Source organism: Saccopteryx leptura, chromosome 3 (genome assembly GCF_036850995.1).
Source record: "Saccopteryx leptura isolate mSacLep1 chromosome 3, mSacLep1_pri_phased_curated, whole genome shotgun sequence".
Lineage (NCBI taxonomy): Eukaryota > Metazoa > Chordata > Mammalia > Chiroptera > Emballonuridae > Saccopteryx > Saccopteryx leptura.
The window spans coordinates 363,980,189-364,007,416 of NC_089505.1; the positions used below are offsets into that span (position 1 = coordinate 363,980,189).

General features: G+C 50.9%; 1 protein-coding gene across 4 annotated transcripts in view; it reads right to left on the reverse strand.

Annotated features, from left to right (window-relative positions):
• The window catches only part of ASAP1 (ArfGAP with SH3 domain, ankyrin repeat and PH domain 1), a 327,653-nt gene that overhangs the window by 289,124 nt on the left and 11,301 nt on the right, over window positions 1–27,228 (reverse strand). For all 4 annotated transcript variants that reach the window (XM_066379536.1, XM_066379535.1, XM_066379533.1 and 1 more), the window contains exon 2: window positions 5,537–5,622. In XM_066379536.1, coding sequence (XP_066235633.1) covers window positions 5,537–5,595 — 59 coding nt within the window. In that variant the 5' untranslated portion in view covers window positions 5,596–5,622. The remainder of the gene's footprint in view (window positions 1–5,536; window positions 5,623–27,228) is intronic.

Consider the following 27,228-nt stretch of genomic DNA (forward strand, 5'->3'; position numbering starts at 1 on the left):
TGGCACGGCTGGGGTGGGTATCAATTCTCGGGAAAACCTGCCTCGTCGGGTTTTGAGCACCAAACCCCAAATATTGGCAGAGAAGCCCTCTCAGAAGCTTTTGGCATTATGGTAACCCACAGAGCATTCCATCTCTCTCTCTCTCTCACACACAGAGAAAATTGTTCTCTACTCAATTCTGTAAAATGCATTAGCTCACAGTTTCCATTTTAAACCCAAATCAAATCAACTTGAACATGGACTGGGTACCCCAGACTGGCGTCCCCCCCGAAGATGATCTCTGCTCGTGCTAACATGTTGATGGCCCAGCACGCAGAAATGAGACCACGGTGTGTACAAAGGCAGGGCCCCCTCCAGCTTGTCCTCTCTTCTTTCATTTTTCACTGAGGTAACCTCGGTTAACAACCTTTCAGGTGCACAGTGTTGTAATTTGGTATCTGTCTGCACTGGAGTGTGCTCATCCCCAAACGCCTAGTTTCTGTCCACCACCATCCGTCCGACCCCCCCCCCCATCTGTTTCGCCCTCTTCCCGCCCTCCTTCCTCTCCAGTAACAAGCATTCTGTTGTCTATACCCACGAGTCTGTTCATTCGTTTCCACCCGATGTTCAATCGCTTGTACACACATATCAGGACCGCCTGGCTTGTGAAAGGATTCTTCCACAAGAAACAGGCTGAGAGTCAGCATTTTATGCTCACGATCGACTTAGCAGGGGCCACTGAGTTGATTTCGACAATAATATGCATTCACCGAACATGCACTACGGGCCAGGCTCTATGCCAGGTTCCGGGGTGCTGTTAGCAGACAAGCCGTCATCGTCACCGTCTGCTGGGAGCTTGTGGTCTGGGGTGGGGGGCGGCAGGCACAAGGGGACATGCAAATGATTCCAGATCATCACAAGTGCTAGGAAGAAAGCCTACGGAGAAAGCAAGGTGGGGAGGGAAGAGCTGTCTGAGGAAACAGCATTGAGGCCGAGACTCCAGGATAAGGGTTGTCACTCTTGTGAAGAGCAGGAGCTTGGGGGACAGGAGGTGCAGGGAGAGGGGCCCTGCGGGTGGAAGAACACGAGGCAGAGTCCTGACACCGGAGAGAGGCCAGTGGCCGAAGCCCCGGAGGGAAGGGGTTGGGGACCAGATCGTGAGGAGATCTGGATGGAAAAGGAACAGAGATGGGGTTTCCTGGGTGAGGAACCCGGGCTTCACTCTAACTAACGGGGGCAGGGGCGATGGGTCCACTGCTGGGGTCTAAGCAGAGGCGTAGCATCTCAGGAAGGAGCTGTTGGGAGAAAAAAAATCCACGTCGGGTGTATTAAGTGTGAGGTGGCTGCTAGACTTCCAAATGGAGACGTTAATTAGGCACGTGGGATCATCGCGCCTGGAGCCCAGAGGACAGGTGTAGTTGGAGATATAATAATGTGGAAGGAGTCAGCATTCAGATGGTCTTCAGCAAGAGCGGAAGGTGGCTGGAGCGAGGGTGAGCCGACTTGGAGACCGAGGGAGAGGACAGAGTCACAAGGAGGGGTCCAGGCAGGCTGGGTGCCCGGGGAGCCGAGAGGAAACGGGGTTTGTAGCGGGAGGGAGCGGTCAGCGGCATCAGACGCCTCCCGGAAGCTGAGTTGATTATAGAATAATTCCAAAGCTTTGACGTTTGGGGTGGGGTTAGGGTGGGGGGAGGCTATCTTAAAAGGCTTTTCTTCACAATTAAAATAATAATAATAATAATAATAATAATAATAATAATAAGGCGGCTTTCCTTAGAGCCCAGAGGAGATAGAATAACGCAGTGAGTTGATGCGGGAATTCCAGACTTCCAGGGCCGGACTCCCGGCGACTGAATTCAGTTCTGCCGCGCTCCAGCAATGTGGCCTTACAGCTCTCCACATCTGCATGAGCTTGTCTTTACAAGGGAAAAAACCCGACAGTACCAGCCCTCCAGCCTCCGGAATTATGAGACAATACACTTCTGTCAGAGCCACTAGGTAAGGGCAGCCCTAGGAGACAAACACAGGGGGGTCTCACCTTTCCGCTCCATCAAGACAGAAGCTGTGCTCTGCCCACCTTGGCATCCCAGCAGCCGGCATCACCCCTGGCACACCGGAGTTGCCCAGACAGTGTGTGTTGAGTGAGCAAGTGAAGAATCAAGTCTAAACTCAGCAGGAGGAGGAATGTTTGTTTGTTTGTTTTTATCTCTACTGAGAGACTGGAGCAAATTAGAGGCTCAGTAAACATGTGTAGACTAAACTCCTTTAAATAAAAGGAGAAAAGCCCAGGCAGACTTTGTAAATTTGCCTTATTCATCTGTTCTCTCAGAATTCCGGGGGGGGGGGGGGGTGGCACACAGGATCCGCTGGATACATGTTGAAGGATAGAAGGAAAAACAAAGGGATAGAAGGAGGGCAGGAGGCAGGATGACAATTCCCCAATTCTCAGTCCAGAGAGAAACGCCCTTCCTCTCTGTGCCTGACCGAGGAATGTCCGATGTCTTGGCCTTCCCCGTTGAACCTGAAACAGCGGCAACGACACCGGAAGGGCTTTCACGGTAGAACTTGAACATCAGTGTTTTTTCTAAACCCCATCTCTGCCCCTTTTCCATCCAGACATCAGAAGGCTCTCCAGCCAGCCCTCCCAACAATGCGAGCAATGCAGCTCCGAGGGGAGAGGTCAGCGCTTCTGCGTTCAGCTCAAGGGACACATTTCCCATCCATGTGCGGCCTTCACTCCTGACCCCTGTCCTGAGGCCAAAAAGGGACATCAGCTGCGCTCGCGGAAATTCAATTTGGGCTGACAGCTGGCGGCATGATGAGGAGAGGGTGTCTGCCTCAACCTGGGCAAAGGCAAAGGCCGGGGGTGGGCTGGGGCGCAGCCCCAGAGGTTTCTCCTGGGCTGGGTGGAGGGGCGTCTCAAGTTTAGGTCAGTTCCTTTCCACCTCTGGACAAAAATCCTAAATAGAAGGTGAACTCGTTTCTACTGCAGGCTCAGAATTCAATTCAGCTTCCACGAGCCTGTCCTGCCCTTCCTGTTCCTCCCCGCCCCCATCCTGATGGCATTTGCGGTGAATTAAACAAAAACCAAACATCTTATTCCTTAGTCCCCTGGACTTGAGCTTCCCCAGGGATGACAACTGCACTGGGGTGGGGGGTGATTTTACAAACTCATTCATTCAACCACTCATTCACTCCTTTGTTTCAATACCCAAACAGAGGAAGAGGTCCCCAGACTTCACGGAGCAAGGCTCTGCTCCAGTGAGTTACCCCTCTCGTCGACCGAACGCCAACACCTGTCTGCGCCACGGACGCCAGGTGGAGGTCAGGATCTGTCACAGTGACACACGAGGAAAGGGGAAGCTGACCCTTCTCTGTGCTGATTGACAGCGAACAGAGGGAGACCGCTTTATACTTTTATGTAGCCTTTATGCAATTGATCGCTAATCTTACCAATGGATCTCCCTATCAAAGGAGTCCGTGGAGGTGGGGGGTTGGATTGAGGTGCCCCAGGGCGACCCACACTGAGCCTAACCCAGTGGCTGCCAATCTCTCTGATACCTTCATCTTTCCTTTCCCTCTAGACAGAAAGCCCCGTGAGGACAGGGCCCTGCCTGCTGCTTGAGTCTTTTTATCCCAAGCACCCTTGCCTGGTTCCTGGCACATAATAAGCAATTGATTGATCTATGTTATAGGAATGAGCCAACAAACAAAGAAATAAATAAAAAGAAATAAAGGTGTGGGGCCTTCCGCCAGAGTTAAGAGAGTGTGAGTTTTGCTGTACGAATATTATATTTCAATATAATATAGATACAGATCCTCGGTTGACATCATTTCATTATAACAGTAATGAGATGCCGTTGGAACTTAACTCTTGATTATATCAAATAAGCTATGGTTAAAGTGGCTTTGCTGCAGGTTGTTTTGCTTAAAGATACAGGACCTAAAGACAACGTTAAATAAGGACTCACTGTACATAGAATTGTGTGTGTCATAAGTATCCCATTCAAGGAATTTTTACAACCATGTAACCAGCACCCAGACGAGGAAACAGAACACCCAGAGACCCTCCAGAGCCCACCCCACGCTCCCTGCCGGTCACCTCCCTGCCCAGGAGTAAAGCCTGGGTGTCTCATGCATTGCTATAGCAGCCCTGTGCCACCTGGGCTTGAACTTTTAGGTAAGAGAGAAATGTACTTCTATCTTCTTTGAGCCGACGTTCTTTTAAGATCATTCATAGCAAAACCTCACTCTAAATTACGCACTGAGTTACTGAGTTATTGCATTATAATTCACATCCCCAAAAGGGACACCTGCAAAACTAATGTCACCTTTGTGTTGGACTCTTGATTTAAAAAATAAAACATGTCTTCAGGTAACCCCGTCGTGATCAAACTTTGAAAACAAGCAGGTAAAGTCTTACCATCCGGGAAAGTGGTAACAGTCCCCTACGACCTCATGCTTGGGTCACACCCAACCACGCCTCTCAGGACGGCCTTTCCACCTCTAGCCAAACTCCCATCTCGCGCCCATCCTGGGCCCTTCTGCTTGTCTAGTTACCCTTAAAAATCGCGTTTCTCCTGAAACGTGGAGTAATTACAATACTCTGTCTGCCTAGTGTATAGAAGACACAGCAGTGTATACTTGTTTTTCTGTTCACACAAAAAAAAAAGGCCTGAAAAATAACTCTCTCCTCCCTTTCATAGATAAGAAAATAGGAGACCCAGGGGTTAGTGACCTGCCTGAAGTCCGTCCACTGGGGGCAGAGCCAGGAGTCAGCCACCCCCTCCAGCACCCACACTCTTCCCACCACTCGGCTGGCTTCCGGGAAAGGCCGGCCACCGCAGGTCAGCCTTGTGTCAGGCACCCTGGCGGCTTCAAGCTTCTCTCCACTCCACGCGCTTCCTCTGCCGACTTTCCACGGCTCTTCCTGCCCAGCGGGATTTTTTATCACCCTCTCACACAAATCCCCACCCATCGAGGTCAGGCTCCTTAGACGCCACCCTGTTGCCCCTATACGGGGCCTCGGTCTTCCTAGCTGCAAAGTGGGGCAAATCATATTCTTACCAGGAGGCACCAGGGCACAGAGGGGGAAAAAAAGGCAGGGGACCTGGAATCAGGAAAAACTGACTTCAGATCCAGCCGGACAAGTTCTTTATCTGTGACATGAATGGAGGGATCACACCTAGTGGGATCGCTGGGTGGCCTGAAGGAAGGAATCTATCTGAAAAGCCACTGGGCTAGAACAGCGCCCATTGTTGTTGGCGGGTCCCTTGTTGTTGCTACTTCTGACGTCACTGTGGTGCCACCTCTGCTCCCCCACCTTCCCTTGAGCATCACGGAGACAAGTCCCATGCTAGGGAGCCCTCTGGGAAGTCTACAGCTCCACAAGTGCCCCTAGCGGTCACCAGTGTCCTCACACCCCGGAGTCTCTGTCACACCTCAGTGCTTGAGTATGGTCAAACTGTGCATTTCAACACCCCCCCACCCCCCCCCGCCCAGAGTCCCTGCCCACTTCCTGGGCTGGGCGCTCTGGACAGGGTGGGCTGGGACTCACCGATTCCATAGTGTCTCTCTCGTAGAAAAGCTGGAGAGTCTGCAGGCTGAAGATCTCATGTCTCAGCTGTCACAACCGAAAATCACCTGGGAGGGGGAGGGGGGAGGAAGAAAGAGACAGGAGTCATCCAGGGGGACCGGGCAGAAGATACTGTCTCAGATCAATCATGTGATTTCATTGGGACGCCGGCACTCTTGTCAGGAACGTCCCCACAGCACAGGGTGGCTGTCCAGGCATGGGAAGGGATGTGGCCAGGAAACCACCAGCTCAGCAACCCACTGCGGGGCCGACATCGCCATCGCTGAGTCCATCCGCGCAAGGGCTCAGGAATCACCTGCGTCCTATTTCTAGCTCTACATTGGAGAGCAACCTACAAGTCATTAACTTCCCTAGACCTACGCTCCTGAACAAGAAATTAAGTGTGCTGACAGGTGCAATGGACGGACACCTGCAACTGTGCACCCATGGGAAGTGGGGGTGTTCCCCTGCCCCTCCCCAGCCAAGGGAACCAGCCCCAGGAAAGAGGTAGGCATAGATGAAAAAAAAGGTATTTTCAGCCCCTCGGAACCTGAGAGAGTATTTTAATTAATTCGTGCATATCAAAGCTTAATTAATTGCTGAGTGCACAGAGTGCAGGAAGTCTGGGGTGCAAGGTGTCACATAGGGAACAGCTTTGATATTTGTGCATGGACGGGAAGTCGAGGTGGAGTTCTGAAAACAAGATGAGCTCAGGAAGGGACCCCCGTGGTCCTTCTCCAGTGATCCCCCCAGTGGCCCTTCCATCTGGGACCAGAAACTGAGGGACACTCGCGATCCAAGACCAGCTTAGATCAGCCAAACCACACCAGATCCACGGACCCATGAGCATGAAAATCAAAATGCACTCGAGCAAGCCGCTGAAAGTCGGAGGATGTTGTTACTTGGCAGAAATGGACTCCCACACGTGGGAATCCTAACTGATGGACTTCGATGGGGATCAACATGGGTTGGAACAAATGAAAGCCAATGTGTCCCAGACCATGGGTGGCAGAAGTGGTGTTCCAGCCCAGGCTGTCTAACTCAGCACGCCCCAGTCAGTCTTCCTTCTACCATAGGGTCTTCAGATACTCAGACACAGCTGTCACCTGAGTCCCTGGTTCACCAACCCAGCCCAGCCCTTGTCCCACTTCCACACAGGGTCTTCATGAGTGGCTTTCGGGATAGAGCGCCAAGGCTGCTGGGCTTCAGGTCGGATGCCCTGAGCCGCAATCCAGCTCTGCTCCCGAGCAGAGCCTGGGCCTGGCCGCGGAGCCTCCCTGGCTCTCAGGTCCCCTGGTTTGTGACATGAGGCCGCTAATCTTAGCCTGGCCTCCGTCACTAGACTGGCGTGAGCCTCCGGGGGTGGGGGAGGGGTGAGGAAGGGCTGTGTGAGCTGTGACACTACAGTCAGTCCACATCCTGCTCCGTCGACTGTGAACCCACTCAAACCAGGTTCGCCTCGACATCTAGGTCAGTATCGTACCCACGCTGCCTTGGGGCCCGTTTATGCTTTGAGACTGCTTCTCTTTCTTTTTCTTCAAACAGAGATCATTTCTTTCCAGTTAGGAAAGTCACCCAGGTCCATCACGAAAAAGAGTAAGGCATGAAGCTAAAATCTTTTACTATCCCTGACACCTAGAGATAAGTGCTGTTAGATTTTAAGGCTATTTCCCTTCTGGGACTTCATAAGGGTGAAGTAAATAATGCATTTCAATTACCATCACTTTCTTAGAACCAAGGAACTACCAATAACTAAAAAGTGCTCCATTTTCCATTCATTCAGCCAATACTTGTTTCGTACCTGTCTTATGGCACGGACTCTTCCAGATGCCTGCGGAAGAGCCAGGAACAAAAGAATGTCTGTGATCTCAAGGGACTAAAGTCATCCATTCGCTGCTTTTTAAATAAAACAAATATGGCGTCCCTACGATATGCTGGGCACTTGCCAATAACAGTAACACCAGTGGCTTCCTTGCTAGATCCTATACGCTAACATTTCGTCTTATCATTACACATTTGTCCTTAGAACAAATGCATCTGGGTTAGAACTCAGGTTATGGCTCTTTGGTGAGTTATTTATCCTTTCATGCTCCACTTTCCTCATCCTTCAAATTGGGGTCATTGAAGAACACACCTCACTCAGTCACTGGGAGAATCAGAAAGGCAAGGAAGTTAAAGCACTGAGCATAAATGATTGCTTCCCAGTATCCAGTGAATACACGGCACTGGTCATGATGTGGTCATGATGGTAGCGATGATACTCATTTAATCTGTACAACCATCCCCCGAGAAGCTGAAAGTCACAAGGTTAAGGCACTTGTCCAAGGTAATGCAGGTTACCGCTTAGGATCCTGGTACACAATCCCACCTGGGACCCTCTGAGAGCAGAGAGCACACCTCGGAATTGTGCCACCCACAGAGGGTTGAGGGAGGAGCTGGGGCATTTATGCACCGATGCTCGACCATGGCCCGGGGGTGGGCTCAGACAGAGACTAAGAAAGGCCTCCTGAGGAACAGGCACTGTCTGTGCCTTCCAGGGTGGGCTCAGGTTACGGGCAGGGGACACACAGTGACTATGGATAAGTGCCCAATCCATATGTCAGTGAGCATGTGACACCAATCCCTGTGCTCTTGCCAACACCCTCTCATTTTCCGCCGCCACCAGGGATGACAGATTTAAAGTGTCTACCTGCTAGAGCAAACCAGAATTCATTACCATCAACCACCATATTTTTCTTTTTCACCCACCCACGTCTTTGCTTTTTCATTGAAATTCTATTCTGTGACTTACGGTATGTCAGTCAGGACAGCAATTCCTGCATGCCAGGCAGAAATAAGAGACATAAATCATTCGGTACACAAACTCTTCTTTACTGCCAAATCCCCAAATAGGTGCTGAGTTTTATTCAACAGAAGTGACTTCACGGATGCTGGGATTCGCATCCTTTCACAGAGGATGTTAGGAACTCCTGAGTCATCCACAGCTGGCTACAGCTTGGACAATTTTGTTTTTCCCATATCACAGCAAACAGTCTTCCTAGGTACTGATGTGGTTCTTTCCTGTTCTATGGAAACTGTACTTTGAAAATCAGGGGCCTAAAGAAGACAGCCCAACATAGATTTGTGCCAATCTTCCTCTTATCCATCTGAAGCCTGACTTGTCTAGCCCCCCGCCCACATCCCCCTTCTTCCCCAGCCCAACAATCTGTCCATTCTGAACTCTTACTAATAGTCTTACTAAAAACAAAAACCATAGCGACCCCTTAGTGAGCAATCCCTATGTACCAGACCCATTCTAGGCATATCCACTATGTTACTCAAGCCTCATCATAACCCCGCAAGGAACTAGGATTGTCTGAATTTTATAGCTAAGGAAACTGAAGCTCCCAGAAGTGATGGAACATTTCTCAAGTCACACGGCGAGTTGGCGATGGCACATTCAGGATTCAGACTTGGAATGGCTGGATGTCGAAATTCCAGGCTGTATTCCCTATGCTAAGCAAGGCAGTATGGACCATGATTGAATACACCCTGTTCTGTATTATTTTCTGATTGTTCCAAACAGGTCAAGTCAAACCTCCTTTCCTGCGGTGATTCTTGAACAGTGAATCCCCAGATGTCTGAGTTGGCTGTGGGGATTTCATATCAATTACTAGGTCTCTCAGTTCCACATCCACTAGCAAGCGACATGTCCTGCTTCCCTACCTGCCCCGAGGAACCAGCCACAAGTTCTACACCTGTGGCCTTTGGCCGGGTAACTCTGGACTCCTGCCATTTCTCCCGATCCTGCTTCCCCTGCGCACCAGCAAGTGTTTGGGATGGGCAGCTCCTACTGAGGCCTTCCCAGGACGGCCCAATCAAGGCATGGTACAGAAGCAAGCAGAGAGGTCCCTGCAGAAACCCCACCCCAAGAAAGCCAAGAAAGGTGGAAGGGTCCTGTCTGACAATGCAGACACCTCTGGACATGGGGCCCTGCCCTCCACCTCACTCACTGGTTAGAATAACAATCAAAGATACTTTGGGTCCCTCCTCTCCACAGAAGTGGTCACTGTGAAGGACCCATGATGAGAAACACTGGAGCCACTGTCTGGTTGGATGATAAATCACTGGAACTGTGATCATGCGACTTGCATCCTATTCCCCGATCGTACTGCACACCGGGGCCAGGCAGTGAGGAGGTGACAGTCCAGGCAGGGAGGGGTCACAGGTTTAGAAACAATAGACAGGATGAACTCTCATAAGTGATTTAATCCGGGTGTGAACACAGTGTCCTAGGACTTGCCTCGTAAACATTTACTGAGCGCCTTACGCGCGCTATCTCCCATCCCCGGGGACATCCCGTAGTGAGAAGACTCTGTTGGGGAAATGCAATCTGTTCGTTCATCCATTCATTTATTGGAAAAAAACATTTATCAAGCTAAACGGCAAGGATATAATGATGGTTAGCAAAAACAGATGGGCTCTGCTCTGAGCCCATGTTTAAGAGACTCAGACCTTAATCAAAGAACCTCCCAGGTGATGAAGAAAGGACCATGTCCCGGATGTCGTGGGCACCTACATACCAGAGGCAACGAGTAAACCCTCAGCATTTAAAAAAGTTGCATCCTAGAATTCTGTGAATCTCAAAATAAGCGAATGCCATAGAAACAGGCCCAGGGACACAAGGAGAGAACAGCCAAGTGACGGGGAGCCGGACACCGGGAGGCCAGCTGGGTTCACGCACCAGCCACACGCCCTGCCCCGCCCCGCCCCACGAGCCGGCAGAAAAGCACTCAACTCAGTCTGGGCCGCTGCAAGGTGACACGTTTCCTTCAGGGTCCCCTAGGAAGAACGGCAAGTGTGAAACGTGAAATCTCCGCAGACTTGCCCAGGGTGTGTTGTGCTACCAACTGTTTTAATAGTGCGATCAAGGTCCTTTCAAACAATCGCGTGTTTACCATCTGAGCGGCTATCGCCCGCCCCCCCCCGCCCCCCCCCCCCCCCTCCCCCTCCCCCTCCCCCCCCGCCCCCCCCGCCCCCCCCCCCCCCCCCCCCGCCCGCCCGCCGCCGCCGCCGCCGCCGCTGTGCTCGCTGTGCAGGAGAGGGCAGCTCGGTGCTGGGGGCCTCTCCCACGCAGTGGAAAGCGGAGAGACTCTGGGGCTGGGAGACAAACATCCCCACACTGGCTCTCCAACATAACTGCCGCGTGATCTTGGGCAATGGACTTCACCTCTCTGAGCCTGTCTCTTCTTCTGGATAAAAGGAAATGGTAACATGGTAAGAGACTCTGACATCTCCCACACACATTGTCTTGTCGTTCACAAGTCCATTAAAGGCCAAGTACAGCCTACTGAAGTCACACTTGCTCTCAGCCACCGTGGGGCAGGCTGGAGATGCCAGGGACCTAAGATTCCCAGGTATAGCCCCCAGACAAGGAAAGGATCTGAGAAATGTCAGCATAGAGCAGAGGTATGGTGGCCAACTGCCACCACCATGACAACTCACAACTAGCAAGGACATCAGCAACCCAAGGTCCTGACCCAGCAAGGCTAGCATCAGGGATGTGGTTTCCGTAGCTGGTCATCATGCTGCTGGCCACTGGCCACTGGCCACTGCCCCAGGGACCACCAGGGAGGATGCAGCTGAGGCCTAGAATCACCTTCCAGGAGCAGCACCTCAGTGCCCCCCCCTCCACCCTACCGAAGAGAAAGGGAGCCAGGATGGAAAGGGCTTTGCACGGAAAGGTGCTCACTTCCTCCAGGAAGCCCCCATTGCCGAGTGCCCAGTGGGCACATGCAGGCCCTGTGTGGGCACAGCCACCATGGCAACTTCAATGACACTGACCCTTCACCCAGCCCCAAGCAGTAGAAGCACAATGGTCAGGAAGCACCCAGTCTCAGAGGAGACATCAGCTCTGACTGCGCCAATAACCGAAAAGGGTAATGTAGCTAGCAAAAACGGCATGCTTCCTTCCTGTGTGGATCAGACTCCACACAAGCGATAACTGCTCAAATCCTCCTAACAACCCAAGAGGCAGGTCTGATTATTGTCCCATTCTACAGAAGGGGAAACTGAGGCTGGACAGGATGAGCACCTTTGCTAGTTTTCACAGCTAGTAGGTGGAACCTTTTGTGTCTGATTCCAGAAGACACCTCCGTCCTGGAAATCCCACCAGCCTTTCAAATCAGGGGCAGCCCAAGGAGAGGGGTCTCTGCTGTGTGGACTGTTCCCCTGGTGCTAGGACGAAGGAAAGACCTGTGACGAGCTGGCGACACCAGCCTCGCCCGCCACTCGAGCTCCCTCCGAACTCCCTGCAGTAGGTCCAATCAGCACCACCCACCCGGCCACCCAACACCCTCTGTCATCACATGCTGCCTTCCCTTCCGTTTGGTGACAGCCGTATTTTCACATTTTACCATTTCTGAAACAAAATGCACCTTCCTATCAATGGAACCCGTAACCTGGCAGGGCTCATTTTCACCTCTGATGCTTGTGATGATGTCAAAAACGTATGCGGCCATCACAGGCACCTCCGAATCAAGGGAGGAAAAGCATGTCTCAGGAATGTACAAATCGCATCATCTGGTTAAAGCCCAGCGCTGTCCTTCGAAAGGTTGTAAATTCAAGAAATGAGGAGCCTAACTAAGCTCCTTCAGACCCAAAGAATCCATCAAAGCACACCTGCCTCTGCCTGAGATTCACCCCGTCGCCTCCCGTCTGTGGTTCAGAAATCCCAGGCTTGGAATCCATCAATATTTGCACTTATAATAAGAAAAGGAAGGGAGGTCCTGGCCAGGTTGCTCAACTGGTTACAGCACCATCCCGATATGCCAGCCAAGGTTGTAGGTTTGATTCCCAGTCAGGGCACATACAAGAATCAACCGATGAATGAATAAATAAGTGGAACAACAAATCAATGTTTCTCTCTCCCTCTTTCTTTCGCTTTTCCTGGCTATTGCTCTAAAATAAATAAACAAACAAACTAAAAATGAGAGGAAAAAAGGAGTCCCTCACTCGTCACGTCTACAGGGCACAAGATCTAATGAATGCCCACTGTTTTATACAACTATGAAGTAAATATTTGACCCTATAATCTAGTTTGCCATTCATCTATTCACTCATTCATTCGTTCCTGCAACAATTCAACAGCTGCCAATTCATTACGTGCCAATCCCACGTTGGGCACCTTCTCCACTGGAAGGCAGAAAAGTAAGTCAGTAGCTGCTGGTTCCTGCAGAAACTTATAAACCTTGGATGAAGCGAAGAAACAATACCCAGGCTTGATCACAGAGTGGCTTCCCTGGGGGACGTGGCAATAGAAGCAAGTTTAGAGGGTTGAATCGGGGGGATACCAGATAGAGATGATGAGAAAAGAGACTTCTGAGTCCCCAGAGTGATAAGTTCAAAGTCACAGCCAAAGAAAGAGCTTCCGCAGGGCAAATGTTTGCTGACCCGTCTACCATACCCAAGACACAGCGCTGATACCTGTGCGGCAACATCTGGCCTGCTGGACGATGCCCCCAGGCACCTCGCTCCCGCTCACTGAGCCACTCCCCGTCCGTGTGTCTCAATTACCGCCACCGCAGCCAGGCCGGCCTCCTGCTCCAGGTTCTCAATCCTCCCACCCTTGGATACTGTTTCTATTCTGGGGTCTGGCCAAGCCCTGTCACCTCTCAGTTTCCACTTCCTTGTCCACACGAGAAGGACAGGCAGCAGCTAACTCTTGGGGTGGTTGTACGATTCCTGGCACATAGTCGGTGCTGACTGTAGTAGATTACCAAGGAAGTGCGGGCCCTTGTCTGGCTTGTTCACCAGAAAAGTCTCAGTACTTGTAAGGACTGGATACATATACTTCTTAAAGTATTTTAATAGAACTCACCATCTTCACCATTCTTAAGTGTAGAGTACAGTAGTGTTAAATACATACATTCTGTTGTGCAAACCCTCCCCAGAACTTTTCCATCTTGCAGAACTAAATCTCTGTAGCCATTGAACAACTCCCCACTGTCCCTCCCTCCAGCCCCTGGCAACCCCTCGTCTACTTCCGGTATGACTCTGACCACTCTAGGCATCTCACATACGTGGGGTCACAAGGTCCTTCATTTTTCTGTAACAAGCTTAGCACATGTAGCATAATGACTTCAAGGTTCATCCATGCTGTGGCATGTGTGACAATGTCCTCCCTTTGTAAGGCTGGCTAGTATCCCCCCGTCGGGATAGAGCACACTTAGTTTATCGATTCCTCCACTGATACACAGGGTTGCTCCCGCCCTTTGGCTACTGTGAGTAACGCTGCCGTGAACAAGAGTGTGTAAGTCTCTCTTTGAGATCCCGCTTTCCATCTTTGGGAGAGAGCCCCAGAGTCAAGTTATTGGATCACCTGGCAGTTCTACTTTTTCATTCCTGAAGAACTACCACACCAAGTTCCACAGAGGTTGTCCCGTTTTACCACCCCACCAACAGTGTGCAAGGACTCCCGGACACCTCTAGGACAGGCGATGTAGTGGAAGCATACATGAGTGACATATGTGTTGAATGACAAAAGTACACAATAAATACTTTTTGACGGGCTGACACTCTCCCTTGGGTGACTTGCTGTCTCAGTGAGTACACCTACAAACAGGAAATAAGAACAAAATGCCACGTGGATGCAACGGCAGGAACACGTTAGGAACCTCCACACACAAAGGCTAATTGTTCCTGTGACCTCACTCAGTACCAGATGTTCCCCCAGGACAGGGACCACAACTTACTCCCCTCCGAATCTCTGACCTTGACCCCCAAGGCCCGGCACTGGGGTAGGGGTACAGCAGGCTCACAGCAGTTATTTGATGAAATATTAAAGACGGGCAGGTTCAGTCAAGGAAGGCTTCCTGGAAGAAGATGGCTTTGAAAGAGAGAGAGTACAGTCTGGCAGAGAAAAGGAAGAGCAGGTGACTGACTCATTACTGTCATCGCATTCCTGAAGGCAGAGGCAGTTTGTGGCTAAGACTCAACACAATAATCAAGTCACCTGACACAATGATGCAGCAGGATTTATAGGGGCTCAGTAAATTCCTGGTGACTGAATACATGATCGGAACAAGATTAAAAAAACAAAAAAGGGAGCCATCAGAGGCCCTGGCCGGTTGGCTTAGCGGTAGAGCATCGGCCTAGCGTGCGGAGGACCCGGGTTCGATTCCCGGCCAGGGCACACAGGAGAAGCGCCCATTTGCTTCTCCACCCCTCTGCCACGCCTTCCTCTCTGTCTCTCTCTTCCCCTCCCGCAGCCAAGGCTCCATTGGAGCAAAGATGGTCTGGGTGCTGGGGATGGCTCTGTGGCCTCTGCCCCAGGCGCTAGAGTGGCTCTGGTCGCAACATGGCGACGCCCAGGATGGGCAGAGCATCGCCCCCTGGTGGGCAGAGCGTTGCCCCTGGTGGGCGTGCCGGCTGGATCCCGGTCAGGCGCATGCGGGAGTCTGTCTGACTGTCTCTCCCTGTTTCCAGCTTCAGAAAAATGCAAAAAAAAAAAAAAAAAAAGGGGAGCCATCAGAAAGACTTTTGTGTGAGTGGTCACATGAGAAATTGAAGTTTCTTTTAAACTATAGGAAAATACTCATGTGACCTAAACTCACCTTGTCCACCCCCCCACCTCCCGTGGAACAGGAAGCCCTAGAAGAAGCCGTCTTTCAGCCCTACTCTGGGAAGCCTGTGACCAGGGGCACCTCTGTTGGACTGACAATCCCAATCCTCCCACTTCTTTCTGGAAGCCCATCTCTGCTTCTTAGGAATTTTCCTGCCTGTTCACTTACAAGACTCAGCCAATGTCTCCAGCACTTCTTTTGAAAATAAAGTTTTCCCAAAGTCAAGACTCCTTCCCTCTGACGAGGATCAGAATCTTTTCTCTGTCGCAGTTTGCCTCCAAAGTGCTGCAGGTGCTACCTGTTTTGAAGACAAAACCATCTGACGAAAAGTCAGCTGGCTCCTGAAAGCCTCAGGGGTCACAATGCCAGGGTTCCACAACAATCGTTCCCAGGAGAATGGAATTCAGAACATCAGGGGCCTGCCGCTCTGGAAACACAAGAGGCTGAGCTGACGGAGGCTCCGTCCACCTTGTCACAAACACATCAAGTCTTAAATGAGTGAGACTCGAGTGGTTTACAATACATGGCCAAAACAGAAAGAGAAACAGGGGGACCCTATGGCAGAAGAAAGGTCACAGCTCCCAAAGGAAACCGCAAAGGGACAGGAGGGAGAGGAAAGGGCAGACAGAGGGAGAAAGGGAGGGAGAGAAGGAGGAAGGAAGGAAGGAAGGAAGGAAGGAAGGAAGGAAGGAAGGAAGGAAGGAGGGAGGGAGGGAGGGAGGGAGGGAGGGAGGGAGGGAGGGAGGGAGGAAGGAAGGAAGGAAGGAAGGAAGGAAGGAAGGAAGGAAGGAAGGAAGGAAGGAAGGAAGGAAGAAAGGAAGAAAGGAGGGAGGGAGGGAGGGAAAAGAAAACATGGTATAAGCTACATATCATTTTTATTATTACGGAATATAGTAGCAGTGAACTTCAACTTTAAGTTAGACGAAGTGAACAGAAGCAGACCAAACTTTGATGTCTCTTCCTTTCTGTAACAGCCTTATCGAGATATAACTCACATACAATCCGATTCACCAATCTAAAGTATACAGTTCGACGGTTTTAATATAATTCACAGGGTCGTGCAACCATCACAACTGATTTTAGGCTATTTCCACCACCCCCAAGAGGAACCCCATACCATTAGCAGTCGCTCGCCATTCCACCGCTACCCAGTCCCAGCAAAAACAGCAAACACAGTAAGCTTTCTTCACAGAGTCGCCTGTTCTGGAGATTTCATCTATATGGCATCCTACAATAGGTGGGGTTTTTAAATTCCTTTTTTGTGGAACATCTACAAGCAGATTCTGTTTTCCAAACTCCTGGTTGAACTCAGGCCTCTGGTTCTAATCGAGTCAGGCCTCATTATAGCCCTGGAATGGTTACAATGGCCGTGAGCCAGAGGGGAGATGACAGGGGCTGGACAGCGTCACGGGAGGCCAGCGCCGACTGGAGATGGCACTCTGCCCCCCGCCTAGCCCAGCACAGCCCTGCAGCAGCAAGGGCACCAGCAACTCCGGGCAGCCTCCATCCCGATCCCGATCCCGGCATGGTGCGTGGCGGGAAAAGCACGTGTTTTTGTCAAACAGATGTTCGAGGAACACCCCCGGGAAGCCAGTGGGGGTTCCCCCCAGCATCTGTCCTCATTCTTGAGTTCAGCTGGAAGTCCCCTTCTTCCAGGAAGCGCATGTCCCTGCAGTTCCCGGGTGTGGGCCCAACCGGTTCAAAACCCTCCCGGAAATTGGCCAGGAACTGCTGCAGGGGGTACACGACCCAGATCGGGTCGAGGAGACTTGAGGCTGGAGGTTTCTGGGACGGCTGTCTCTCCCATCCTCTACAGGAGGTTCTGGAAATGGTACTTTCTCTCTCCCTCATGGGGTGTCGCGATGGAGATGTGAAACTCGGGGGGACTGCAGCCGGTGTCACCACCAGCCTCGGGGAGAAGCCTACGTGAAGGACAGACACGAGGACACGAGGACGACGGGTCGGGGCCGGGCTGCTGGAGCGGAAGCTCATTCCGGGTCCCACTGTGCCGCGCGCCCCTCGCGCTCCCCGCCCCTTCTCCGTGCCCCAGATCGACCCTTCGCGGCTCATGGTGCAAGGGCTTCCTAGCCCTCTGGTTTGCAGGCTGGTTTTAGCCAGCACGGGGATGACACAGCAGGGAGAATGAGGGCTGCACTCCGCTACCATCCCCCACCCTCTGCGGGTCCCTGTGCACTGCCTGCCGGGCCCTTGCGCACAGCCCTCGCTGTCTCCAGGTTCCCGTACCTGTTCCTTCCCCACCCCTCAAATAGAAACGACACAGGAGCCCCAGGGTCACGTGCCCTGGCCACTGCACCATCCCTGGAGACTCGCCACACCTCCTGCCCACCCCTTCTCGGCACAGGAGGAGAGGCTCAAAGGCATTCATCAGGAGGAAAATGCAAGTCAAAACCACAGTGACATACCACGTCAGACCCACGCGGTCAGCCATGATGATGATGATGATGATGATGATAACAATAATAATAAAATAACAGGCCCTGGCCGGTTGGCTCAGTGGTAGAGCGTCGGCCTGGCGTGCAAGGGGTCCCAGGTTCGATTCCCGGCCAGGGCACACAGGAGAAGCGTACATCTGCTTCTCCACCCCTCCCCCTCTCCTTCCTCTCTGTCTCTCTCTTCCCCTCCCGCAGTGAGGCTCCATTGGAGCAAAGATGGCCCGGGCGCTGGGGATGGCTCCTTGGCCTCTGCCCCAGGCGCTGGAGTGGCTCTGGTGGCAACAGAGCGACGCCCCGGAGGGGCAGAGCATCGCCCCCTGGTGGGCAGAGTGTCGCCCCTGGTGGGCATGCCGGGTGGATCCTGGTCGGGCGCATGCGGGAGTCTGTCTGACTGTCTCTCCCCATTTCCAGCTTCAGAAATACAAAAAAATAAAAATAAAAAATAACAAGTGTTGGCGAGGCTGCGGAGAAACGAGAACCCCCAGCCATTGCTGGACAATGTGAAATAGCTCAGCCACTTTGGGAAGTCTAGGAGGGCCTCAAAAAGTCAAACATCGAGTTGCCAGACGACTCATCGATTTCATCCACCACACGTATGTACCCCAAAAGATTGCAAAGTGGTTTTCAAACAAATACTTGCACCTGACTGTTCACGTGGCACGATTTATAAGAGCCAGAACCTGGAAACAACCTTCATGTCTATCAACAGACAGCTGGACAAACAAAATGTGCTCCCTCCGTACCGCGGAAGAGTATCCAGCTATAGAAAGAAATGAAGCCTTGATTCGTGCTTCAACATGAAACCCCCCAAAAAATGATGCTACGTGAAAGAAGCCAGGTACAAAAGGTTACATATGATACGATTCCATTTATATGAAACACCCAAAATAGCTAAATCCATTGGGTAAAGGGTTTCCCTTGCGGGATTAGGCAACGTATCATACTAAACAGCACTGAATTGTATAATTTAAGAGTAGTTAATGGTCAATTTCATGCCAGTTTTACTTCAGTTTTAGAAAATTCTTTTATGAAATTCTGCTTGAATGATCTCAATCCGAAGGTGCTATGGGTGACCTGAGGGGCCAAGGACTGTCTGCCCCCCACCTCGCGGGTTGGCAGCTCTGGGGGTGCACTTCCTCGCTGTCTCATTTACTCCAAACTCACTCTATGCCGCAGGAACTTTCCTCACTGACGTACCCGCTCAACCACACGCCGGCCGGTGACCTCAGGTCAGCGTCCGAGCTCCTCCGAGTCCTAGTTTCCTCATCTGTAAAATGGGGTTAATAATACCAACTTCGCTGGCTTGGTTTAGGATTACTGTACTATTCATTTCTCTTAACACCAAGTCATGAGTCCCCTCCGTGGTGAGCACACCGGCTGGTGGGCCTGGTATCAGGCTCCCGTGAAGAACACACAGGGGAGTGGAGCATCAGGCCAGGCTCTGTCACCCGCTTGCCAGAGCCGGCACCTCAGCTCCACCCCTTACCAGCTGTGTGACCCTGGGCAAGGGACTCCTCCGAGACTCCGTTCACTCGTCTATAAAATAAGGATAAATGTAAGTGAGGATTAAACATAAAGCCCTCCGCATAGCTGTTGGCACGTATCAAGCGTCGGATCAATGTTAACGTAATATTCGCTACTGTGATCATCCTTATAGAGCTATTCTATATCATATTAATATATAAATATATATATTATATATATACGCGCACACAGAGTCCCAATAATTGGCCCAGCCTGAAGTTCAGAGTTGCTTCATCCTTTGCTCCCCTCCTCACCCCCACCAGCAACAGCACTTGGAGTGCGTTCTGTATACACTGAGTGCATAATAAATAGAACCACAGCATCTCGCGTCAGGAGGGACTTTAGATCTCTCTAGACAAAGAATTGACAAACTATGGACTGTGGTCACAGGTATCACTTTACTAGGAACCTTGCCTCCCCGGGCCAAACAGTCCCCTTTCCTTCAAACAAGCATAAAGTGACAAGGTTTGGAGGCCCCCTCACCATCCGTGGCAGGGACTGCTTGCTGTTCTTCTTCCTGGCTGTACAGCTAAACTACATTTCCCAGACTCCTTGTGGTGAGATGTGGCCATGTATCAGAGTACCTGCCAAGGGACGAGGGTTGAAATGCTGTTGGCCATTCCTCATGTCAAGCTTTTAAGAAGCGGGATGCCTCCTCCAAACTCTTTATCCCTCTGCCAGTGGGTGCAGACAATGGCAAAGCCCTTGTGGGAGGACAGGGCCACAAAGGTGGGAGAAGCCTAGGCCTGTGAGCCACCACATGGAGGGAAGCCATCCACTGAATTAGAAATACCCATTTTGGACTTTCACACAAACTAAAAAAAAGTCTCTTATTTGAGCAGTTAACCATACGGGACTATTTGTTATTGCAGCTATGATAATTGTACTACTAACCAATACACCAATCTAATCTCCTTAGTGTGAAATAGCCATTAAATTGAATTATATCTTGAGCACAGGCTCAGCCGGCTTGAGTGCAGGCTCACCAGCTTGAGTGTGGGATCGTAAACACAACCCCATGGTCAATAGCTTGAGGCCAAAGGTTGTTGGCTTGAAGCCCAAGGTCGCTGACTTGAGCCCAAGGTCGCTGGCTTGAGCAAGGGGTCAATGGCTTGGCTGTAGAGCTCCAGTCAAGGCACATATGAGAAAGCAATCAATGAACAACTAAGTTGCTGCAACAAAGAATTGATGCTTCTCATCTCTCTCCCTTCCTGTCTGTCTCTATCTCTGTCTCTGTCTCTCTCACTAAGAAAAAAAAAAAAAGGTTGAAAAAATAAATCTTCGGTGGAACATCTATGGTGTACCAGATCCTATGTTAGATCCTGTGGGTTCCAAATAAAGCAATGCTGTAACAATATCCGCTCTTACTTGGGAAGCCATGATACAGTAAGGAAGACAGAGATAGAAACAAAAGAAGTCACTAAAATGGTTCAGATGTTGTGTCAAAAGCCTATGCAGGACAGAGTGAGGGACAACCAAGGATATAGCCAGTTCTGTTGGCAGCCAGGCTCATCAGGAACGGCGCCCTGGAAGGGGAGATACCCAAGTTCAGGAGAAGGTGTTTGTCAAGTAGGTGGACGTTACAGTCACTCGAGGCAGAGGGACCAACCTGAGCTAGGGTGTGGGGCCCGGGACAGGGAGGACAGGGTGAGGAAGATTACCATGATCTGAACCAGCACTTTCCAGACGAGGCCTCGTTTGCTGACGCAAGGCGAGGGTGCCCCCCCTGCCGGTTCACCTTACACAGCAACCAGCTCGGCCTCACTTGAGTTTTGTTTTTTAGAAATAAAACGCATAAATCCAATCACTAAAATAAAGTCATTTCCTCTCTCTGGACCCGTGTTTTCATTGGTATAAGCAGGTTGGCGAATAATATCACTATGTCATAAATAAATGGAAACTGGCATAAATATAGATTATAGTCATTGGTTTTTACAAGTTGGAATTTGCAAAGGTGACCTCAAGCCCCCCCAGTACCTCCGGGCTCCTGCACCTCGTCCCGCCCGTTCCTCTCCCCACTCCCCACGGTGTGTTTTTCTGCCTTATCAGTTATCTTGGGCTTCCCTGCGGCTCCTCCTAAATTCTTTCGCCCAGATTCACCCCATTGTCCTTAGAAATGCAGACGCTTCCCTTGCCATCTTCATCCTGCCTCCTTCTCTGTCCCCAAAACTCTCTCCCCAAGATCAGCCTGTTGGAGGGGATTCCCCGCACCGCTGAGGTAGCCTGGTGATGGACAGATGGTCCCGGCCCATCACGGTTCGCTGTCCAGAAAAGGGGCGGGGAGCCGGGGAGAGAGCTGGGAGGCACTGGGCCTGGGTTCAAATCTGGAGGTCACTTGTTCATTCTGGGACCTCAAGCAGGTCAGTGGGCAGGTGGAAGCCTCCATCTCCACCCAGCTGCTTCTTTCTACTCCTCGTGACAAGGAATAACAACGGTGAGGCTGGAAATAACCTCGAGGTCCCCGGTTTCACCTCCCACGTTGTACGGATGAGGAAAGTGAGCCCTCAGAGGGTGAGCACGTGGTATGAGGTCATGGTTGTTGGCAAAACCAAATCTAGAACCCATCTTCGAGAAATTGCGGTATTCGGTCAGTTTGCAACAATTATAGTCCGTGTTCATGCCTCTTTCTATTGAGTGCATGACATTCTGATATTTAAAGAAATATTGCATAATATCTAAACTCAATGATACTAAATAAATATAGGTGGACCAAAAGTGCTACAACTACCAAAAAAAATCATAGAATTCTCTTTATTTTGATATTGCTAGCCAACATTCTCATTATACAGCTGAGAAAACTGAGAAGGGAAAAGGGTGTGCCCAAAGATACAAACTTAGTTGGGCGAACATTGGGATGCAAACCTAGGATCAGTCACCATCCCCCCCCCCACCCTCCCCCTGCCACACACTCACACCAAATTCATTCTGATCACAAGATAAGCTAGCTGCTGCTTTTCTCCAAATAATTCAGAATATCTTCAATAGAAATATATACCAGAATAAGGTTCTGAAGAGGTGGTAAGGCAACATTCATATAAAAAGAACTACCACAAATCAACAAGAAAAATATATATACCAAATAAAAATGTAAGCAAAAGACGTACACAGATAATTCACAAATGAGAAAAACTGATGGCTAATAAAGAGATGAAAATATTTTCCATAATAAGAAAAGACAAATCGAAACAACATTTGTCTTCAGTCAACCAGCCATGCAGAGATGAGCAGAAACGATAACGCACAGGACCTTATGCAAGGGTTTGAGGAAGTATGCACTCTTGGAAAACTGCTCTTAGGAATTACATTGTTAGGCCTTTCTGGAATGCAGTTTGGTAATATCTGACACTAAAATGAGCCTGCCCTCTGACCCAGCAAGTCTACCTCTAGGAATTTGTAATAAGTAAATATTTGGACGTTTTCCTGCATTATAGCAACAACCTCCCTGCTTTGCTTCTATTCCTGCCCCATTCAACCTATTCTCTACAAAGCAGACAGCAGGATCCTGGTTTTAAAAAAAAGTAAGCCAAGATCATGTCACTCCTTTGCTCAAAACCTTCCAAGAGCTTCTTTTCTCAAAATTCTCAACAAGATCATGTCCTTGCTCCTACCCTATCAACCTTTTCCTCTTATCAGTGGATTCCCATTATTCATTCCACTCCCACCACACTGACCCGCCACACCTTATATATGTCACACATGCAGCTACCCCAGTGCCTTTGCACTGGCTATGCTCTGTCCAAAACACATTTTACCCCACACTGTCACATACTCACTTCCTCAGCTCCTTTGGGTCTTTGCTTAAGTGTTGCCTTCTCAGGGAGAGCTCTCTTGAACACCCCATCTGATAGGACACTCCCTCTCAGCACCCTCCAGCCTTTTTGGTGACATTTTCCCCATACATTTAATGTTTGTTTGTTGTCTCTCTCCCCAAGTTGGAATTAAGCTCCATGAGGACAGGGATTTTTCTCTATTGTATTCACTGCTGTTGCACAACCCCTAGAATGATGCTGGTTGGTATTAAATATGAACGGAATAAATACCCAATATCTCACGCCTGGGCAGAGAGGCTGAGAGGTCATGGGCACAACAGCTTGACTGAGCTGTGTCCAGGGACTAAGCCCCCTGGGAGCGAGAAGCCTTTACCTTCTTCTCTGTGATATTTTCAGACTTTGGAGAGCGATGAGGACATCAGGATTATTCCTGCCAATAAGGGGTTGCTAAGGCCTTCCGGGAGTCCCAATGTTTCACCCCTTCCTCCCAGGGACCCAGCCCCTCCTGTTAGTGACAGTGAATTTGTCCCATGAAGTGCAGGTCTTTTCAGCTCTCTCTTTCCTCCTCTGATTATTGGGTTTGACAAGCATCACTGAGCCTTATTCCAGAGTCTCGCATGTAAACAGGGTTAAGTGGGGAAGAACTGACTTTTATTTGAGGCCTCTCAGGTGCCACAAACTTGTCTTATATGATTTCATTTTTATCTCCACCCTGCAGTGGACGTCAGCAGCACAAGCAGAAAGGTGGGGAAACTGAGGCACAGAAGAAGTAAGTCGCCCAAGTTCCCCAAGCAAGAGCTGGAGCTGAGATGACCACCCTGGACTCTGACGCAGGACCACCTCGTGCCCAGCTGACCTCTTTTCTACCACGACACATCGTCTCTACAACACCGGAGGACCCGGGCAGTCACTTAAAACGTGGGGGTCAAGTTCAAGTTCACACACAGGTCAGAGACGAAGGAGGTACAGCTGAGGTCCATCGGGGGTCCCCAAAGCCCCGAGCCACAGATCGCTCCTTCCTGGCTGCAGGACTGAAGCCCAATCTCCTTCCCCATCTTGTCCTTTTTCAAGGTGCCCTATTTCCCGAGCTCCCTCCCGGACCCCCACCGCCTGCCCCCCCCCAGACCACATCAAACACTCCTCCGACCACCCCACACACGCTACTGTCCCGTGCTGCGCGAGTCCCCGCCCCCGGGCCCAGAGCGCCCCTCCTCCCTGGTCTGCTCTAGGGGCCCCTTCCCAACACAGTCACGCAGCGTGCTGAAAGTCACTTCGCTTCCCGAGGGTCTCTCTGCTCCTTCAGGCTCCCTCTCTCCACTGTCACACTGGGAACAGTGACTTCTAGTTTAACAGCAGGGAAGTTCTCAGCGAGTGTCATTTGGAGACGTGGCCAGAATATAGAACGGGAAGGTATACCCACGCATCAACCCTACCACAGTCAGACATGTGTGGCCATCCTTTTGTTCAGTGTTTAGGCCAATGATGATGATGATGATGATGATGATGATGATGATTCTTCTGGAATCAGCTTAGTTAATTACAGCTGCCATAACAAAGTACCAACAACTGACTGGCTTAAGGCAACAGAAACGTATTATTCTTACACAGTTCTGGAGGCTGGAAGTCTGACACCAAGGTGTCAGCAGGGCCATGCTCCATCTGATGTCCCTGGGAGAGTCTTTCCTTGCCTCTTCCTAGATCGTGGTGGCTGCCAGCAGTCCTTGCCTGGGAGATGCATCACTCCAACCACATGGCCACCTTCTCCCTCTGTCTTCCCATCATCTCCTCTCTGTGCATGTCTGTCAGTGTCCAGACTTCTCCTTTATAAGGACACCAGACATACTAGGGTGCCCACCCACCCTAGTGACATCATTTGAACTTCATTACCTCCATAGGGACCTTATTTTTAAATAAGGTCACATCCTGAAGCACCGGGGGTGAGGGCTTCCACAGCTTTTCTGGAGAACCCGATTCAACCCGTAACAATCCTCCCCGGAAGGAGGACTCACACTTCCACTGGTGGTTCCCACTTGCCAGGCACCCTCCGCTCTGCTACCCATGTGCTACCGCCCCAGTTCCCGCTCACAACCCCGGGAGACAGGAGTCTTAGCCTCTCCACTTGACAAATAGCAAGACCGAGGCTCAGAGAGACTCAGCACCTGCCCAAGCTCAGCAAGTGGCTACTAAAAGGCGGAGTTCAAAATCTTACCCAATCATCTACCCCACGAAAGCCCCTTCCTTCCTTCCTTTCCTTCCCTTCCCTTCCCCTTCCTTCCTTCCTTCCTTCCTTCCTTCCTTCTTTCCTTCCTTCCTTCCTTCCTTCCTTCCTTCCTTCCTTCCTTCCTTCCTTCCTTCCTTCCTTCCTTCCTTCCCTCCCTCCCTCCCTCCTTCCTTTTTCTTTTATAGAAGAGAACATTTATTTAGAAAGTCAGAGAAGCAGAAGTGAGCCGTAGAAGAAACGGGCTCGGGACACAAGTTGCGGAGGCAACAGGAGCTGTTTTCTGATGCGGAGACTACCCTCTGCACATTTTCTATTTCAGCTCCGACACAGTTCCCATCTGCAAGTGCTCAGCGCTGTTACTTCCTTCAAACTGCACGTCTAAAATATCACCACTGAACTCAACTTACCCCAACCGACTCCCGGCTTGTTCCAGGATGGGAGCACCCCCCACACACATATGTTATGTCCATTAAGATTCGTTCGGGAAGAAGGTGTGTATTCCTCACTGAACTGATTCATGCCGCCCTGCTTATGCAAACGCTAGCATTTGCTGCTGTCTATAATAGCTGCCTGGAGGGCCCCCCTTCTTCAGGATGATACATCCAGGAACCCTGGCACCTGCCCCAGCAGGTGGCTCCTGACTGCCCAGGAAGTCAGAGGGTGGCCGACGGAAAGAGCGAGGGGCATGGGGTCCAGAAGCCACACTGGAGTCTTGACTTCTGTTGCGTCCTCCACATTAATCCCCCTTAGTATCAGAGTCCCACTCCTTCTGGTCCTTGCGGGACCGCGTGAAAGAATTTCTCAAATGTATCAAAAAAGAGATGGTCAAACTCTTAGCTGCAAGAGCCTGAAGAAATAACTCATTCATCAAACACGAAATAAACATCTGGTCTGCCGTGGGGCGGGCACTAGGGAGTCACTGGGATGAATGGCACTGTGGGGGAGAAAGAGAGATAGGGAGGGAGGGAGAGAGGGAGGGACAGAGAGAGAGAGACAGCGTTTCAGGCAGGCACTTCTCATGCATCCTTCACCTCATTTCACAGGTGAAAAGAGTTCGTAGGCTCAGCAAGTTAAGTGACTTGTCCAAGGGTCCTCAGTGAGTGGACCGAGTCTGGCCTGAACCCAGGTCTGAGCAGCTCAAAAGCCAGGCTGTTTTGTTCCTCGTCTGACCACCTAGACACTGGAGACAGGGAATGAAGCTCGTCAAGTAGGAGGGTGAAGCTCATCTGAAGTGTTAAGGAGATTCCCTGGCAGTGGCTTGGAGAAGGGACTAAGGTGGGGAAAGTGAGTTAAGAAGAGGCTAGATGGCCCAGGGGAGGTCACATGGAAGCCCAGCCTGAGGCCAGAACCGTGGGGACATGCAGAACGGACTAGACTGATGAGGCTGGGATAGGCTTGTCCACAACTGGCTTGGTTTGGAAGAGGAACAAGAAGAAAGCGATGAGCAACAGGCTTTAAGAAAGCCCTCCCTCTTCTCAAAGCTCAGACCCCGGAAGCCAGGAAAACCCCGTCCAGCTCCACTTCCTGTTCCACTTGAACGGGAACCGAAGATCTGAAGCTGTGGGAGGAGAAGGAAAGAAAGAAGAGAGGAACCGGCTTGCTCCTTCGTCACCCCATCTTGCTCTGAATTGCAGAACCCAGCTGTCGAGGGGATGCAGACCGGTAGGACCCGGCCCCCGAGGAGGTGGCGGTCTTGTGAGACACAGATGTGACTCAGCCTCACGAACAAGCCAGACAGCTCAGTGCCATCAATGGTTCTCCCTCCTCCCCAGACCCCTCATCCGATTAGTCCCCAAGCAAGGCCATCCTACTGCCTAGGTATCTTCCCCCCCCCCCCCCATCTCCTGGGCCACTCACTCCCTCCATTCCTTGCCTCCTACTCCATCTGGTCCAGTATTGCCAGAACCATCTTTCTAAAGGGCAAGAGTCCTACCACTCCCCTGCCTTAAGCCTTCGATGGCTCCTCAATGACATCAAATTAAAGCCCAAGCTTCAGAGTGTGGCTCCCACCTTCTTCTCTGACCCCAGTGTACCCCACTTCAAACCCTGGGGTCCCACCCTATTGAGTGACTTGGTTCCCAGCATAAACTGGGCTATTTCTACC